Below are 19,645 nucleotides of genomic sequence, written 5' to 3'. Positions count from 1 at the left end.
TCCCATTTCTGAAAAGAAATAAGGAATTCTGAACATGGACATTTCATGTGTTACTCAAGCCAATAAAATCTGAACAGTAATGATTTCAAGAAAAATTGGGATGGACATGATTTTTCTGTGTAATTGTAGTCTGCTGCTTTGGCCATGTGAATTAAAAAACCCTTTTGCTGGGTAATAGGAGTCTGCTCAAGTTGCTCCCTTGGCCATGTGAGCAAAAGAAAGTTCAGTTGTGTAGTAGCAGTCTGCTCAAATTTCTTCTTGGATATGCAAGCTAAATAAAACTGTTCTTGTGTAATAGCAGTCTGCTCAAATTGCTTCTTGGACATACAAGCTAAATAAAACTGTTCTTGTGTAACAGCAGTCTGCTCAAATTGCTTCTTTCAACATATGAGCGAAGTTGTAATATTCATTGAAATCAGTTACATAAATGTTCCTTTTTATGCAATTTTTGTTTTGTTTCAATGTTGCCTTTCTTTATCAAATCATGGTAACAATTCAACTTTTTATATTTATGCTTTATCATTTGAATGTAAGCGAAGAACAACAGAAACAATATATTCTCATTTTATCTGTATTTCACAGACATTTTAATAAACACCCTAGGGCAAAACAATAATTGCTATGTATTCTACATTATCTCTGTCCATCACAACTCCCAAGTTTGACTTGGTAGGACAAATCCCAACCCCAGCCCTAATAATACTTTCACTTTCCCTCCCAATCGATCCCAAACAATCCACTCAACAAACATTCATAAACATTTAGAGACAACAGCCATTCCTCCATACAAGACTTGAACATCATTTAAAACAATGAAGATAATAGCTTAAATGGACTCAATCATACATATTATCATCTGTTTATTTATGAAAAGAAATAATTATTTCTCGTTAAATTTTTTCATATAAGTAAAAGGTCAATTTACCTTTTATTTTTTTTCCCTTATGATTTGATGCTTAAATAATAACTTAAAAAGTGGAAATTGATAGCTGCCATTTTTTTTTTAAGAAAAAAAAAATCTTTTTAACATGACTGTGTTACTATGATATATAATGTGATCTTGTGTGTCCTAACTGTGTGTTTACATGGACAAATATTAACTGTAAGCCTTGGCCTGACAGAAATGCTGAAAGGCTCTAATAAACTAAGCTGTTTTGTTGACAAATTTTGTAAATATTTTCAGTGTACAAATAACTGTCATTTCTAGTGAATATCTCCTACATGTGTGGGTTCCTATGATAGATGAAATTACCTCATATAATATTCCCTCGACTTAGAATATATGAATCTTCACTGTACTATTTAATTATATGTCTTCAAAGTATCTGATAATGTAAATGTCCAGCCTATCTCTGCTAGAAACAGCAATATAGCATGCAGTTGAATGAAGTGTTTTATAAGTGCTATTGTAACAGTTCTAGAATCAACCAAATCATATCGGTACATTACAATACAAGTATAAGTTGTTAGCGCTAACTTTTATGGCTTTAAGAAAATTGTTATTTCTTTGAGGGTTTTGAGTTTAATATTGAATTTTTTTAAAACTGTATTTCCTTACAGATTTTGAATTTGTGTGCTACAAAAAAAATAACAATTTTACAGTATTATTCAATTAAATTTTCCTTGACATATCTACCCTGAAAAATAGGGCTACTAGCTATTTAATCATAGCATAATGCCAAAAATAGTTATTTTACACTATGATATATGTAATACAAAACTATGGTAATGATTTTACAAGAGTAGCTGCCTTTAAGTAATGAAATAAGCTCAACAACAATCTCTCTGATTCAATCTAAGAAGTGCACAATGTTCATTTCCTGGTATCCTTGACATTTAATAGCTCAATATCAAAATTTAGAACAAAGCTTTTGAATTAAAAAATAAACTGATGTAATAAACTTCTTTTTGGTTGTTAATAAAAGGTGTCAAGCATCTCATTATGTGAACTTGTTGCACTTCTAAATCTGTATCTGATGCCAACCCACTTCTCCTTCAGCAATGTTGAACATTCTGGTGTTTCTTTAAATGTGAAAATAAATATCTATCACCAAAAAGTCACTATTGCTGAAAAAATGGACTGATCAATGATAAGATTTCTAAGCCATACAGTTTTCGTTGCCAATATTAGTTCCCTTATGAAACTGAAAATGTAATTAGACAAGTTGGACACAAATGAGAACCTGAAATGTATGGCACAATATACCTGAGATCAGACACATTCCCTGATTGATGTCAACTTATTATGCTATTATTATTTTCCCTTCTTCCATAGTGCTTTGAAGAAATTTGTGGGATAAAAGTCTTCAAAATCATGAAGTTTACTTCCCAAAAAATGATTCTCAAAAAAAAAATGCAAACTTTTCCTCCAGCAAAAATTAAAATTCATTTTTCATTTTTAGACACATAAATGCTAGTGGTTATTAGAAATGTCTACTTAATCAAAAAAGTAACTAAAATAGCAAAATGAAAACCATGCAAAAGGAAAAAAATAATTTCAATATAAAAGTCAACTTGTAATAACTCTTAACCTGCAAGACTTTGTAATTCAAAGAAAATGTTGTGTCTTAGCTTTGTCTATCCAATCAGGTGTCCAAACAATGATGAGCGAGATGTACATTTCTATAAACAACATGTAACACATAACTTGACAACAAATGTGCCCTATAATAACAAATTTTTTTACTACCAGTAATTTCTATAATGGCACAAAAAGTATGATGTTTCAATCACAACAACTCAAAAATCTCTTTTGATATTCTTCTTGCAAAATAAAATTTGATTGAATATAGTGTTTTATGCTCTTTCTCACAAGAGGAGTTTCCTCCTACTCAATTCACTTCAAAATAACTGTACTGACAATATCGACATGACAAAACATCCATTATGCTGACATGAAACTTCATCTTCCATCTCATGTAGGATTCTATTGCACGTTAACAGTGTGGTCCCATACATCCTCCTCCTCCAATCCGTTCTTTGTTTACCACCAAACAGGTGCTTCTTTCTTGAAGAAAGTTTTTTTGTAAGTATCACAGCCTTTGCACTTTTAGTTCTAAAAATATCCACACCTCTGATATAGCACTTTTAAAAACCATTTGATGGCAGTTTTAGTAAGAATTTATAGAGGTAGCTTTCGTACTATCCATTTGTATGTCACTTTCGTAAGTCTAACACAAACACCTGCAAAATACAAATATACATCAGTTACCTAATGATTTATAAAACAGTAAATCTCCATTAATTTTTAGTGTTGTTACCAAGTCAGTCTGTCCTTACATTGTTTTCTCTATTTGTGGTTAGATATTTGGAGCTTTAGTAGCTTGTTAGGAATGTGCTAATTGCACATGTTAATATTCTATTCTACCAAAATAATGGGCTATAATAGGCACATATTTGACCAGCATGTTGAGAGGAAAGCAGAGACAAATAAATGGGGAATGTGTCCATGGGACACAGATGATGCCCCCGCTTGCATATAACGTTATAAAGGGACAAAACTCAAGAATTGTAAAAGTGACGCTACCCAAAGTTGTACTTGATCTGAGTTTTGTGGTATTAAGCATTGTGTATACTTTTCATAACATTTAGTTGAGGCAAACTTAAGTTAGAGAATGGAAACGAAAAATTCAGCAAATTTTCCATCTGTAAAAGGGCATAACTCTAGAACAGTAAAGGCGACACCACCAAAATTCAAACTTGATCCGTGTTTTGTTGTATTAAGCGTTGTGTATAAGTTTCATAACATTTGGTTGAGGCAAACTAAAGTTAGAGAACGGAAACCAATTTTGGGACTTACGGACGGACAGATGTACAGACGGACAAGGGTAAAACTTAATGGCCCCTCCGCTACGGCAGGTGCATAAAAATCTACATAGAAATGGGATGTGCCAATGCTGTATACCAAATATAACTGACCTACCATTAGTGGTTCCCCATTAAAATCCTAATCACAAACTTACAAATAGTTGATACAGCTGCCAAGGAAAACAGGACACCTAAATCTAACTCTGAGAGATGTTTAATCACATGGCGTTCTTTAATGGTCATAGTTAATGTGAAAAACTCTTGACAACTTCTTCACATATTTGAGATAAAATGCTCTGCGGGGTGCAGCTTGATACAACCACAGCGGTCAAATCCTGAACAGTTTGGGCAAGTAAAGACACTCCATTCAAGATTGATACAGATCTGAATTTGGATTGTGATTAAATATTTGACACACCATAGGTTTCTGACACAGAATGAATGTGGTCTAAGAACTGAAAAATTGGAAATTGGAAATCCAAAATCTATATACACGGTTAGATTAAACATATTAAAGAACCCCAATAATTCAAGACTTTGGATTAAACCACATTGAAATTGGTCAAGAAATAAACAATTAATGCAAAGTATTAGAAAAGTATTGTTTTGGCCCTTTTCCCTAAAAGGTTAGGGCCATAACCCCCAAAATCAATCCCAACCTTCCTTTTTTGGTATGGAACCTTGTGATACAATTTCATAGAGATCCATACACTTATACTCAAGTTATTGTCTGGAAACCAAATATCTTCAGATGACAATGACATCATACCAAAAATTTCGTATAAAAAGAAATCCTCCAATATACTTACTGAACCATCAGACGCGCTTGCTCCAACCTTATCACCTCGGTGATTCCAACATACTTCAAATATTCCCCCTGTGCCCTTATAACTGTGCACTAAAGATCCACTCTGTAAAGAGAAAATATTACTATAAATCAATCAATATTTACTTTTTAAATATAAATTATCTCAGTGTAATAAGATAACTTGCAACTTTTCAGGGGCTTTTCATGGAGTTCAGCATTCTACATATTGCACTACAGTAACTCCATTTTCTCAATGCACAGAATGACAATCTTCAACACAATTTTGATCAAATCTGTTCCATATTTTGATGAAATAAGTTAGTGAGAAAACAACTGAAACGTTGATAAAACGTTTTTGTGAAGAAATCCTCATAAAAAATTAGGGTCTGTGCTCAAAATTGAAATGGGTCAGGAAACCCTAAACACATACTTTTTTCTTTTTTGCCTTAGTCAAGAATATCCACGGTACTTTAAGTTACACAGGTTTGAGGTTAACATAGGGACAGGTTTCATTGTACTATATTTCCACCTTATAAACTTTATGAATAGTTAAAAAAAAAAAAAAAAAAAAACACATACAGCATAGATTACCTGAAATTAAAAAGGACATGGCACCAGGCAAAATACATTAAACTTAATACAAATATATCAAGTGTAATTTATATGTCAATGCGACATACTTTTTAAGGGATGCCGTTATTCTATCTTAAGTACATCTGAAAAAAATGTACAACAGATGAATGATTATTAATATGCATTAACAAACCTGCACATTCCAAATATGAACACACTTGTCAAAAGAACCACTAGCTAAATATTTGCCATCAGGACTAAAAGCTACACTATATACAGGTTCCTGATGTTTTGTTAATGTGTGGATACACGTCCCTCGCTCCACTTCCCACAACCTCACTGTGGAATCAAAAGAAGCACTGAAAAAAAGAAAACATTTTGTTACTAAATATTAAAGTAACAGTTGCATTAAATGGTTGTGATATCAATAAATGTGGAGTAAACGTCAATAAGACATCAACTGAACTACTAAAATATCCAAATAACATACAGGTTGACTAATTTTTAATGGCCAATAAATATGAAAATGATTTTCCACTTTGTATTAGCTATTTCAAATGTTTTAATTTTTCTTTTGCTTTACAGCTTTCCTAATCAAGGATTAGAAATGCTAACTAGTGATTTCTTTTAGTTATGGTCACTCAAATAAACATAACTAATATTTTAGAGTTTTATTCTTACACTTGATAATCCAGCCAAGTGTGCAATACAGGGGTTGATAACCCTAACGAACTGTTTTTACAATATTAGAATGCAGTGGTAAATACAAGATATACCAAGATGGATTTCAATCAAAGTACTTGTGAGCACTGAAGGGTAAAGATTGCTGCAATTTTGCAATTTTGTGATTTTAAACTAAAACATTGAATTGTAGTTAGCTAGGAAAATTATAAATTTGAGTTGGAGTTATCTTCCTTTGTTCATGATTGTACATTTGTAGATTGACCTATTTTTATCAGATTCATACACCATGCATTACTACAACATATCTTTAATAAATTGCTTGACATTGACTGGGTAGGATCTAAAGAATGATCACTTCATTGCACTATTTTGTTTGAACTATGAAAGGTTTTGATAAGTCTTGGAAGATTTAGATATCAAACAGTACAAAAGGGTTTTGATTGCATTTCATGCAATCTTTACCTAAAAATATGGACATATTAACATTTCCAAAATTACTAATGAATGAAATGTAGGCCACCCAAATCATAAACTACACATATTTTATGTGTACTATACAAATTTTATCAATAAAATACCACCTTTCCAAAGGTTTCTGAGATATGAACCTAAATGTAAAAAAATCCTGACAAGAAGGTTATTATTTTCATTGTTCAGATAGTAATTGAATTATTTACCTAGATAAAATAAGTGGGACATTAGGATTATTTGTCCCTGGACCTGTGGGACTCCATTTGATTGTGTAGATTTCTTTACTGTGAGCTTGTAAGTCATGAACACAGCTATCCTGCCTCATACTCCATATCTGAAATGATAAATGGTTATATGTATATGAAGGACTTTTTTTTCATTAAACAACCTGTCAACTACAACAACATATGTATCACTGTGAGCATACAACCATAAAATTCACATGTTAATAGAGTTTAATGCTTACATCGCATATCTTTACATGACAATGCTACTTACTAACACATCATCTGTGATTAATCAACTCTGAAGTTAAGGACAAACACGCATTTTAATTTTAGTTCACTACCAGTTCACATCTTGGTATATTATCTATGAAACTGAGGTTACCTCTCTGGGCAAATGAAATCTTTTAGATGCACATGTTAATGTACATGTAATCCACACAAAATACTTCCAACCTAACATGTACGATTTTTTAACTACACACTAAAATTTAAAATTTAAAACAATCACACCTTAACACCTGAAAAGTGAAAGCAGGATTTATAAATTATGTCTCTCATTCTTCAACTTCAATAGAAGGACATCATTCCCCAATATCAAACCACTTTGTGTTATGCTAAGGTCAATGACCACAATACACTGCTGCTGTCGAAGAAGAGCCTTTTAAAAAATTGCTGACAGTCTCACTTAACTGTGAACTCGGACCTTCACCTGCAATGACCTATACAGATATTACAAAAGAAAAATAATAAAAAAAATAACTTGTTTCTCAGTACTGTTAACTAACAGGTTAGGTCACTATGTGGAATGGGAAAGTCACAACAGGTCTTATTCAGAAAGATGAAACTTTACAAACATTTATTGGTTTCTGGCTAGACAAGGACTAAGGTTCATACATATCTTTATCTCAAAATATTATCTATACATTTCATGATTGATATAATAAAACAGGGCCAATGTATTATTCTGTCATTAATTTTAAGAAAGATATTTAGCCAGACCTTTATACCTTTATAAATTATATAGAATCTTCTTTTGTTGAAAACTATTATTTATTTTTCTAGTTTTATTGTTGTATTTTTCTCTCTGACTTTCTGCACAGAAGTTGAGAGAGAGAGAGAGAGAGATATGAGAAAGGGTTGGGATTAAGCTTGAATAATGGAGAAAGAAGTATTTTTTCAGCAGAATAATAGAGGGATGTATACTACTAAGAAAGGGTCAAGTGAAAACTTCATCGGACTAAAATTTCTTGTTAACCTGATATTTTTGTTGTCACTATTATGCTGGTGTTTGTGCTATATAAATGAATAACAAACCTTTAATGTCATATCATCAGAACAGGATGCTAATAACTGCCCTTGAGGATCCCATTTGATAGCATTTACTTCATTCTGTTGACAAAAAATATAACATAATAATAAATGGCAAATTTTGTTAGCTGGACATGTTAAAATATAAAATCATATTCAAATGAATTAGTACACTGTTCATTGCAACATGGATACAGTTTCAAAAATATTATACTAAAGGTTCCAAGGAGCCGCTCATCTTCAGACTTAATCAGGGCAAGGGACACAATATGATGGCTTTAGCTCAAATAGCCCTATTGGTCCGGTGAGCTAAAAAAAAAATGCTTTTATTTATTTCATCCCAAGTCAGAAAAAGAATTCTTTTTTTTCTTTCTTCGCAAACTCAATTGTGGTAATCTGAATATCACAATATCATGTATGTCATATCCAGTTGTTTGTTGACTACACTACCAGATTTACATACAAAATAAATATTATTCTTACATACAACTACACAATCAAAATTCAACATGTTCCAATTCAACTTAATGTTGCCTTCTTTTAATGCCAGCATCGAAAATTGTTTAGAGTAAAATAATGTTTTCTCTGCAATGCCAGCATCGAAAATTGTTTAGAGTAAAATAATGTTTTCCCTGCAATGTTGAATGATAGAATAAAAGTTTTTTTCTTGAAATTGATAATGGTTTAAGCTGGATTCATGACGAACACTTCAAAATTTTTTCACTTTTATTTCCAATCAGCTATGCCAAAACTGCAATACAGTTTAAAGGGAAACATATAAAAAGTTGTACAGAATAAACGATAAACATACAGTATGTCCCTGGAATGTTTTCATTGGTCTATCCATCCCTAGCCTGCAGACATGGATACACTGATCTGTTGAACATGATGCAAATGTTTGGTTACTCTGCCAATCTACGTCCAGCGCAGGAGCTGTTACAAATATAAATCAATTTTGAACAAGTTATATATCCCTTCAACAATTTGGTCAGTATTTCCCTTTGTCCATGTTAATTAAAAGAAATTTGCATTAACATACATACAAATGTCCCCATGTTGTAAAGAAAAATTGACCTGCCAAATACTGCTTGTTTTTATCAGACATGGTGTTTTGAGAATGTATAAATTAGAACATTCAAGCACCTGATTGCACAACAATTTTTTTTTAAACTTTGAGGGAGTTTTGTATTTCTCAAGCTACAGTTGTCTGCATGGTTTGAATTATTTCAATATCAAGACTGTCAGTCCACTGGATTTTCATGAGTTAAAGACTTTTATTTTTAATACTTGGCCTTCTTAAAATATTTTTTAGTTTTTTTTTTCTTTCAAATTTGCTGATAATACCTCAGAAAAGAAACTTTCAATACCTGCTTACTTGTAGAACAATTAGGGACATGCTATAATTACCTTTAATTTACATTGGACTACATACGATTATTTTACAATACATTGACATGCATTAAACATATCCCTTCTAACAACATCAAAGCATTCTCAACAACCACTTCATCAATCATTCTATTTTCACGTCAGCACCTATGCTATTTTTGACATTTTCTTCAATATATTATATTCCATATCATTCATTTTTTGTTGTCACAAAATATCCAGCTCCTAATAAACTAAATATACCAGCTCCAAATAAACTAAATATACTATATAAAGTTAAATGTACTTTTTATCTTTTTATTCTAAAGGATTATCAGGCAACAAATCCAATTTTGCATGAAGCATTTCACGCTTCTTGATAAATATGTGATTGCTTTCATGCTCTTATTTATCATTAATAAAAAAAACAGCATTCTCTAGCTCTTATTTATCACATATTTCTAAAAACCGTATTCAATTCTATTCTCTGGTTGCTAAAAATATATTTAAAAAAAAAATTCACAATATAAATATTTCTGTAAAATTGCTACTTTTAAAACTTAAATTTACACATACATTGTACAAACATTTTTTTTTATTTTAACAGTAGTCACATTTTTTTCATTTAAGAAATAAATTGATAGGTCTTATATTTATTGCATGATATGCTTTGCATTATTATTAACCATGCTACCTATTAAATTCTACATATTATCAGGGTAATAACATAGAAAACTGATATATTGAAGAAATTGTCATGCAGAAAACAACTTCTAAACTGCCTAGCTCATCCAAGCTCCCAATACATACCAGAGTGAAAAGCAAACTGTTCTTTAGCATGTCCTGTACTAGCATCCCAAATTATAGTCGTCTGAAAAATGAGATATAAGAAAAGAAAGAGTGAGAAATCTTATATCTAGGATACGTACCAGAATGAAATGCAAATTGCTGTGTAGCATTCCCTGAACTAGCATCCCATATTATTGTCGTCTGAAAAATCAAACAAGTGGCCATTTTTAATTCAAATGAATTTCAAAGGCCATAATTTCAGGAATAATCTTGAAACATGCACAAATTTAAAAATGATACTGATGATTTTAATAATATAATGAGATGTGTAAACTTTGTCAACCTTTTAATGAAATATTTGAACTTGAAATCATGGTAGCAGTAATATAACCAAACAGAAGTCATACAAACAAATTTATAATCAGATTACATAATCACTTACATACAAGGAGAAATTTTATACACACACACACACACACACTGAAAACAACTGTACCTGTGTCATCTGGATTGAGATGTGTCCAATAATAACATTGCCTTTTATTTCATCACACTTATAAATAACTACAAGCTGGCACTTCCTGGTTACATTCTGATAAATAAAGGTTCAATATCACTAACCTGGTGACCTTTATATATATACTTACTTTATCTACACCAGCACTCAAGATATAATTCCCTCTTTTATTCCACTTTAGGGCAAAAATAGGACCTTTATGTTGACCTAATGTATTTACAAGTCGACCTGAAAAAAAAATCTTTATAGGTTATAAACAATAACATAAAACTTAATTCTACCCATCTGACTTACAATAATACATGTATGCTTTCAATTCTTACATTGAGTAATAAAATTCGGGAGCCTGTAATTCAGTGGTTGTCATTTGTTGCTCTATATCATATTTTTTTTCGTTTTTTGTTTTGTATATAAATCAAGCCGTGCATTGGTCTATAATTGCTTACATCCACTTCATTTGAACTCTGGTGGATTGTTGTCTCATTGGCAATCATACCACAACTCCTTATTTTAATGACATGTTTTTGTCAGTGTAACATCATCACACACTTGTTGATGCAGCTGATGCTGGAAGAAAGCCCAAGGCGAGACAAAATTGAATTGATATACCATTAAGAAAAAAACAATAATATAGTAAAGTTATAAATAATCAAATGTACTAATTTAACTACAAATAATGTATCTGTTGTTTACAATGAATCTATTGATAGTGCCAAAATGGATGCTTTCCAAAACTGATTACAAGACCTTGACAACCATTTTCATAAGAGTTTGCTACAGCACATCAGGGCAATTTTGTTTACTTATAACACAACACAGATAAAACTGACCTACTTGAAATCAACAATCACACCAGCATTGTATACTTTAATATGTTCTACTCTTAAATAAAAATAGAACAAACTCTGGACAAAGCATGAAAGTTAAGTGAGGAGGAAAATGGCAAACTAATTCCCTATGACATGTTAAAATTCTGACATGGATTCTCAACATGATTTATAACAATAATAATAACATGTGAAAAACTTGTTTACTGGTAAATTTCCATGTTCTTTATAATGGATTGCTACAACAAAACAATAATATCCCTTAAAACTTTAGATCTAACATAAGTCACATAGATATGACAATAAAGTTCCCATTTCTCCTTTGCATCAACATGAACTGTAAAAATATTGTAATGATAAGTGGGGAGTGTATCTAATTAGGATGCATAAAATATAAACTGGTACTTAGCCATTGTTCCTATTGTTAAGTTCTTCAATGAACTTAGCTATTTATTAACCCTTAATGAATGTGTACTCTGTACAGGATGAACCTACTACAAAATTGTTTTAACCTTTGACAAACATAATCTGTTAAATTGTTTTAACCTTGACAAACATAATATGTTATGTAATTGTTATCATATTACAAATGTAGTTTGTAACAATTTACAAAACCTTTATCTTTTCTCTTACCACTCAAGTGGTTTTTTTTCAAATTCGAAGTTTTCAAATACCAAATTCAACTCAACATGAAACTAGAGTGGTGATCTAGTAATCTTTTTATCAAGAAACCACAAAATTTAGATTTTTTTCAAAATTCAAGTACTGTTAAGGGGAAACGGAAAAAGTGACTTTAGTGGTCTAAAACATTCCATTAATATTTCAATTAATTTGAAAAAGCATTTCTCTATCTATTATCTGAAAATCAAGTGTGACTAGGGGAGTGATAATAAAGGTGTGTAGATTTCTAAATATGATCAAAATGTAAAAGGAACAATAATGGTTATCTGAGAATCACGGATAATTTACAATACTGGTTTTTACTAGAGTATGATCAAAAGCCTTTTTTTTACTGCCAACCTGAATTTTAAACCCAGTTTCTCATGCTACCATTAGCTACAACCTGATCAAGAATTATTTCATGTATTTTTTATACTGATCCAAATTTGCCATGAATCATAGAGCCATATTTGCCATGAATCATAATGATGGTCATCTCATTATACACTCTATAAAAACTGTGACATATTATTTGGAAAGAATAGTTTATGAACATTGGCAGGATCGCAAAATTCTTAAATTTCCACTATAGTCAATTTCTTTTACTTCTCAAATATGTCTTTACTGAAGGTTTGTATTTACATGGCAAATATTCATGAATGTTTTTTGGTCTTATAAAAGAATTACATGCAGAGCTGTTGAAATCATTTTTAGTCTGTCAGACAAACAGACAATGAGTTTGACAGACTTGTCCACCTTGTCAGACCTGTTTTTGAGTTGTTGCCAGACCTACACTTTTTATAAAATTTAACCATTTCAAAATAATTGTATGCCTGGTACTTGAAATAAGTCTTTACTTATTACTTTTATTGTTATTAAAGCTCATAGATTTGTCGGCTTCATTTTTTGTTATCTTTATTTTCCACATTTTTTTTCATTTGCCCTGCTTGACACCATTGGAAAACATGATGGGCCATTCTGATACGAGCACACCATTTTTAAATATGCCACGAAGACCTCGACCCAAGGTGAATATCAGCCTTGAATTGACGAACTATTATCTACCGGTAAGCAAAATAACTATCTGTATCAGAGATAAATAAAATGATCTTACGATGCTACAAAACTGAAACCCCTAAATTTTCATGTTAAGAAAGATAATTTACCAAAGTAACTTTCAGTTTCTATTGTTATCATGATTCATGACGTATAATTACAGATTTGCAAGATTGTAGGTACGAACTATGATTAAGGAGTTGATATTGATTATGCGCAGTCGCCTGATAAACTGATCTCCAGTTGCAAATGTCCACTTCTACCTGAATCAGTCAAATTTATTTGTTTACACTGAATTGGACCAAGGATTTGCTATAGAAATCCTTGATTGGACATTAAACACTTTTTTACCGGACATAATCAGTCAAAATTATTTACCTGACAAAAGAGTCTGACACGATTGCTGTCAATGGGACCCTGAGAATTTTTGTAGCTCAGGACTGACAGGTCCAACGATTTTCAACAGATTTGTACATGTTTTTAAAAACTCTATTTGTAAGCTTATGGAACTTTAATACCAATAAGTAAAATCAAACAGAAACAGTTCATAATTGGTTTTAGTTTATTCATTTTAACATAGATCAGACTTTTTATTTTCTCTTTTGAATTGTTTGAGATTTGTTCATAACTTCCTATACAGCATAAGTTATTGCTGAAGGCCATATGGCCTGTAGTTGTTTACATCTTCTGGTTGATAATTGTCTCATTATTTATTATAACATTTCCTTATTTTTATACTGCAAGAACAGTGATTCGAATTTAACTTTGATTACAAGTGTCAAAAATGTCAATAATCATAAAGTCCCTTCTTTATACATGGAAAAATTTATGTACTAGAATATATATATATATATATACATATATAAAGAAACATAGATCCATTAATTAAAGTATTAAATTGTTTTCCTTTAGTATTCCCATCACAAAATCATCCTGAAGGAAAGTTTTGTGATTATACTAAATTGAAATCATTCATACATAAAAAGTCAACAATATTTTAAAGGTAAACTACACGACAGGTAAAAGTATGATTCATTGTCCTACTTTGTACGACATTTAACAGAATTATAAAAATGACCCAGATACAACCCGGATCGACAATCTAAAAATTTCCAAATACATTTTCATGTGGGTTGTATCTTATAAAATTTCACAGACTAAAAACCAGTCTAAAACCAATAACGGATGTTTACCAACGATGATTTATAGGTCTGTTCATGCTAGATCTATTTGAGGGATCTGAAAATAAGCTTCTTTTCCTACATTGGTGCAATACTCCAGATTAAAATAGATACAAAATAAGTAGACTGCATGACTAACTCATCAGTTTTCATCAGACATAATATGCACAAACCATTTACTTTACAGAAAATCACTAAATCAAAAATGCCTCTAGGTTATTCAAAATAAATGTAACTTGAGCTTTCGGATTCTAAGGAATTTTTTTCTTAAAGAAAGAATAAGTAGTATCAGAGAATGAAATTAGCAGGAGTCCAGCAGCCTAGACTGCAAAATATTGGACTGGCCCCCTTAATTTTAGCTTCAAATGTCCATTGCTTATGTTGGTCTTTTGTATTGTGGCAGGTAAGGTCCCTAGAAGGAAAATGTCTTTAATCCTGAATATAAATGCTAGAGTAAAGATTCAAACCAACTGGGTGATGCAGAAATGAGCCAGATGAATAAGCATTTCAAACTTTTTTTCTTGATTATCTTTGTTCTCTGGTCTTGATAATAAATAAAACAAGAGTGCACACGCTGAAATGTCTCGCCTTCTTTACTGACCATTGATTTTATGTTGATAGTCCTAAATATAAAGCTTTACAAAAAGTATCACATAAACTTAACAGGATCCAAGAAAATGAGGTCAAGGTCAGATAAACCAAACCAGAAATACATATACACCTTACAATCATTCAATACACCAAATATAGTTGACCTATTGCTTATAGTTTCTAAAAAAACAGACAAACAGGAAAACTAAACATCGACCAATGAACCATGAAAATAAGGTCAAGGTCAGATGAACCATGCCAGACAGACATGTACACCTTACAATCAATCTATGCATTAAATATAGTTGACCTATTGCTTATAGTATCTAAGAAACAAGCTTAACCATGAAAACTTAACATTGACCAATGAACCATGAAAATGAGGTCAAGGTCAGATGATACCTGCCAGACAGACATATACACCTTACAATCATTCCATACAACAAATTGACCTATTGGTTATAGTTTAAGAAAAACAGACCAAAACACAAAAACTAAACACTGAGCAATGAACTGTGAAAATGAGTTCAAGGTCAAATAAAACCTGCCAGACTGACATGTACATTGTAAGATATTTCCATACACCAAATATAGTTGACCTATTGCATATAGTATTAGAAAAAAAGACCAAAACACAAAAACTTAACTTCAACCACTGAACCATGAAAATGAGGTCAAGGTCACATGACACCTGCCAGTTGGACATTTACACCTTACAATTATTCCATACACCAAATATAGAAGACCTATTGCTTATAGTATCTGAGATATGGACTTGACCACGAAAACTTAACCTTGTTCACTGATAAATGAAATGAGGTCTAGGTCAGATAAAAACTGTCTGACGGGCATGAGGACCTTGCAAGGTACGCACATATTAAATATAGGTATCCTATTACTAGAGAGAAATTAACATTACCGAAAATCTTAACTTTTGTTTCAAGTAGTCACTGAACCATGAAAATGAGGTCAAGGACAATGGACATATGACAGCCGGAAACTTCATAACATAAGGCATCTATATACAAAGTATGAAGCATCCAGGTCTTCCACCTTGAAAAATATAAAGCTTTTAAGAAGTTAGCTAACGCCGCCACCGGATCACTATTCCTATGTCGAGCTTTCTGCGACAGGCTCGACAAAAACCTCCAAATACAGTTAGAAATACTGGGTCAGTCAACCTGTTATTAATACACAGACCATGAAAAGGTATAAAAATAATTTATACAAACCATCTGTACTCCATATTCTAGCATAACCATCATATGAACCAGTAGCCAACAATGTTCCTTCACACTGTAAAAGATTGTTTCAGCTTTAGAAGTAATCAGATATAAAAGATAAATGCAAAAACAGATTTTTTTATCCGTGAAAGTCAACAAAAAAAATTCTCTATTGAAGAAAAGGGAAAGTATGAGTAGACAAATAAGCATACAAGAAACTATTTGTTTTCATTAAGGATTGGATTGTATAAATTTCTTATTCAACAAGACCTATCAATGACAGGACATTTCTCTCAAAAACTGAGTGTGACCATTATTTATTCCAATTTGGCAACACCAGTTCAGTGTATATGTACTGGTATGTATTCTTACATTTATAAAAGTTTCAATATAAAATCTTAAATAAAACCAATTCAATAATTCATTTTCATGAAAGAATACAAACTTCAAAAATTCATATGGTTAAGAGTACAAAGCTAATTTGTACAAAACATGTACAAGCAGAGATGCTTCCTGATCTCAAAAATTACATACAGCTTTATTGGTAATTAAATGAAAACCTGTGTTACATGTATAAACTATTCTACCAAAATGAACATTGATAGCTGATGGCTATGTTCATACATGGCTGACAACAGTGACCTTGACACCATTAATAACAGTCACATTATTATTCAGTACAAATGTATTGTCAGAGCCAAACTAAACTAATTTGTGGTGTATATCCACTTATATGTTAGTTCACATTTTCTTGGTGAGATATTTGAATGACTCATACCATGGTGTATTATAATTTTATGTTATTTACCTAATCCACACCTATAGAATTTTTTTTTACTTCATTTATCCCCAAAAGTTGCAGGATTTGACAACTAACCATGCAAAATACAAGATTTAATGAGCAGTGATTCTTCCATAGTGAACAGTGGTAATTGTTTTGTATAAAGTTATATAGAAACACCTTGAGAGAAAGGCTGACAAGGTCAGTCTGCATCTGTTCAAACATGTTTAATAGTTTATGAGTTGAGACATCAATAAAGTGATATTTTTTACATCTATGTAAATAGAATAGATTGATTCTGTTATCTATCCAAAGTCATTAATGTGACCTCAAACAGATAACAAAACCAATATATTCATTACATACAAGTATTATCACAGTGTCAATGCAAACTATCAAAATTAGATCTTTTCAGATAAAAATGTTAAGTGCATGATCCTTGTGGTCTGAATCAACTATCAAGGTAACAAAAAACTTAAAATAATAAGCAAACTTGAACTATTCCACTTGCAAAATGAATTTTAAGAGCTTAATTTCTTACATTCCAATCAAGTGAGGTTACATCTTTATTACTAGGGACTTCTGTACCTCCTCTTTGTATACAATGTCTCAGAACCAGCTGATTAGCACTATTACTGTTGTCATTCATGTTCCAGATTCTTGCTGTTGAGTCTCCTGACCTAACAAAATATTACAAACAGGGTCATACTAATGATATTACAAACAGGGTCATACTGATGATATTACAAACAGGGTCATACTGATGATATTACAAACAGGGTCATACATGTACTGATGATAGAGAGTTAACGTTGTAGAAAGGAAATGTGAGGTGAATAACATGACAAGTTGCTTTAATTGCTCAACAATTACATATCAGTGTTATCAACACAAAATCAGGAAGACAGTATGATTTTTTTTATTTGTAAATTCAGTACTTGGGAGCTTACTCTGTATGATTTGATTTTTTTGGTAATGTTTAACTCGTAACTGAGTCTATAATAGAGTTAAGCACCTATTTTGCAGAGTTTTACTGAATGTTTATGTAGAGTTTATTATTCCACTGATCAAGATTTAAATGAAAGGATTGGGTGCTTAAATAAATGGAGAATCTGTCTATGGGCCACAGATGCCGCCGCTTGTAAATATGCATGAGTCAACTTTCACATACAGATGCAGGATTCGTGTAGTTAAGACTGTTTTGTGATTATAAGCATTGTGTATGTTTCATAATATTTCGTTGAGGCAAACTTAAGTTAGAGAACAGAAACGACAGATTTAGCATTTTTTATGTTTATAAAGGGCATAACTCATGAACGGTAAAAGTGACGCCACCCAATTTCGAACTTGATCTGTGTTTTGTGGTAATAAGCATTGTGTATAAGTTTTATAATATTTGGTTGAGGCAAACAAAAGTTAGAGAACAGAAACCAATTTTGGGGACGTTCAGATGTACAGACGGACGAATGTACATGGGAAACACTTAATGCCCCCTCCGCTACGGCATAAAAATAGTGTAACCCCACCACATGGTCATGTTTTAAGTTCGTAAACTTGTTGGTAGCTGTCTTTTATTATATTTTTATTTGCATCTGCTGAAAATGTTCTAAAGTTTTCAAGACATTGTTTAAAAAAAAACTGTAAGATTTTATTTAAAATAAGTTAAAAATTGCTGCAATCTATATTCAATTTTTGGCAAAGGGATACTAGGTAATTTGAAATGAGTGATGCAAATGTTTTATTGGCCCAAACAGAAATCTGTTTTCATGAAGATAGTTTGATAAACCTGAGTAAGTTTATCAGCTAGGAGTAAACTCCTTGACACAGCCATAAGATCAAAATAGTTTTCTGTAATTACCCAGAAGCCAACAGGTCATTTGTAGGGTTCCAAGCACAGATGAAAACTTCTGACTCGTGTCCACGTAATATGGTTGCTTTACTACTAGGAATTTCTACTCCTCCATCTACTTCCATATTTGTTGTATGATTAGCTGCAATAAAGGTCAAGTTTCAGCATGTGATAACAAAATATACAAACTCAACCATCAATAAAATGCTTCGCTGGGCGCAGCTTGATACGACCGCAGAGGTCGAACCCTGAACAGTTGGGGCAAGTATGGACACAACATTCAAGCTTGATACAGCTCTGAATTTGGATTGTGATTAAATATCTGACACAGCATAGGTTTCTGACACAGAAAGAATGTGGTCTAAGAACTTCAATTTTTTTAATTTACCTATTATGGTCCAATGTCCAAAATCAAAATACATGGTTAGATTCAGCATATCAAAGAACCCCATATATTCAATTTTTGTTGAAATCAAACAAAGTTTAATTTTGGACCCCAACTTGGACAAACTTGAAAACTGGTCCCATAATCAAAAATCTAAACACATGTTTAGATTCAGCATATCAAAGTACCCCAAGAATTCAATTTTTGTTAAAATCAAACTAAGTTTAATTTTGGACCCTTTGGACCTTAATGTAGACCAATTTAAAAAACGGGACCCAAAATTAAAAATCTAAATACACAGTTAGATTTGGCATATCAAAGAACCCCAATAATTCAATTTTTGATGAAATCAAACAAAGTTTAATTTTGGACCCTTTTGACCTCAATATGAACCAATTTGATAGCGGGCCCACAAAATAAAAAACCTAAATACATGGTAAGATTCAGCATATCAAAGAACCCCATATATTCAATTTTTGTTGAAATCAAACAAAGTTAAATTTTGGACCCCAATTTGGACCAACTTGAAAACTGGGCCAA

The 19,645-nt window shown here is 31.7% G+C and overlaps 1 protein-coding gene across 2 annotated transcripts in view; it reads right to left on the bottom strand.

Annotated features, from left to right (window-relative positions):
- Nucleotides 1–557: 557 nt before the first annotated feature.
- The window catches only part of LOC127739448 (F-box-like/WD repeat-containing protein TBL1XR1), a 43,596-nt gene continuing 24,508 nt past the window's right edge, over nt 558–19,645 (bottom strand). The window contains exons 5-15 of one of the 2 annotated variants that reach the window (XM_052251229.1): nt 18,730–18,862; nt 17,413–17,551; nt 16,100–16,163; nt 10,683–10,780; nt 10,057–10,117; nt 8,690–8,811; nt 7,885–7,959; nt 6,550–6,677; nt 5,382–5,547; nt 4,617–4,718; nt 558–3,183 (exon numbers count right to left, since the gene is read on the bottom strand). In XM_052251229.1, the coding sequence (XP_052107189.1) occupies nt 3,157–3,183; nt 4,617–4,718; nt 5,382–5,547; nt 6,550–6,677; nt 7,885–7,959; nt 8,690–8,811; nt 10,057–10,117; nt 10,683–10,780; nt 16,100–16,163; nt 17,413–17,551; nt 18,730–18,862 (1,115 nt within the window). In that variant the 3' untranslated portion in view covers nt 558–3,156. Of the gene's footprint in view, nt 3,184–4,616; nt 4,719–5,381; nt 5,548–6,549; nt 6,678–7,884; nt 7,960–8,689; nt 8,812–10,056; nt 10,118–10,175; nt 10,237–10,682; nt 10,781–16,099; nt 16,164–17,412; nt 17,552–18,729; nt 18,863–19,645 lie in introns of both variants that reach the window. The other variant, XM_052251228.1, reaches the window with a different exon arrangement.

The sequence above is a fragment of the Mytilus californianus genome, unplaced genomic scaffold (genome assembly GCF_021869535.1).
Source record: "Mytilus californianus isolate M0D057914Y unplaced genomic scaffold, xbMytCali1.0.p SCAF_4, whole genome shotgun sequence".
Taxonomy (NCBI): Eukaryota; Metazoa; Mollusca; class Bivalvia; order Mytilida; family Mytilidae; genus Mytilus; species Mytilus californianus.
The sequence above is the reverse complement of the archived record's forward strand: the minus strand, read 5'-3'. Positions and strand labels throughout refer to the sequence as shown.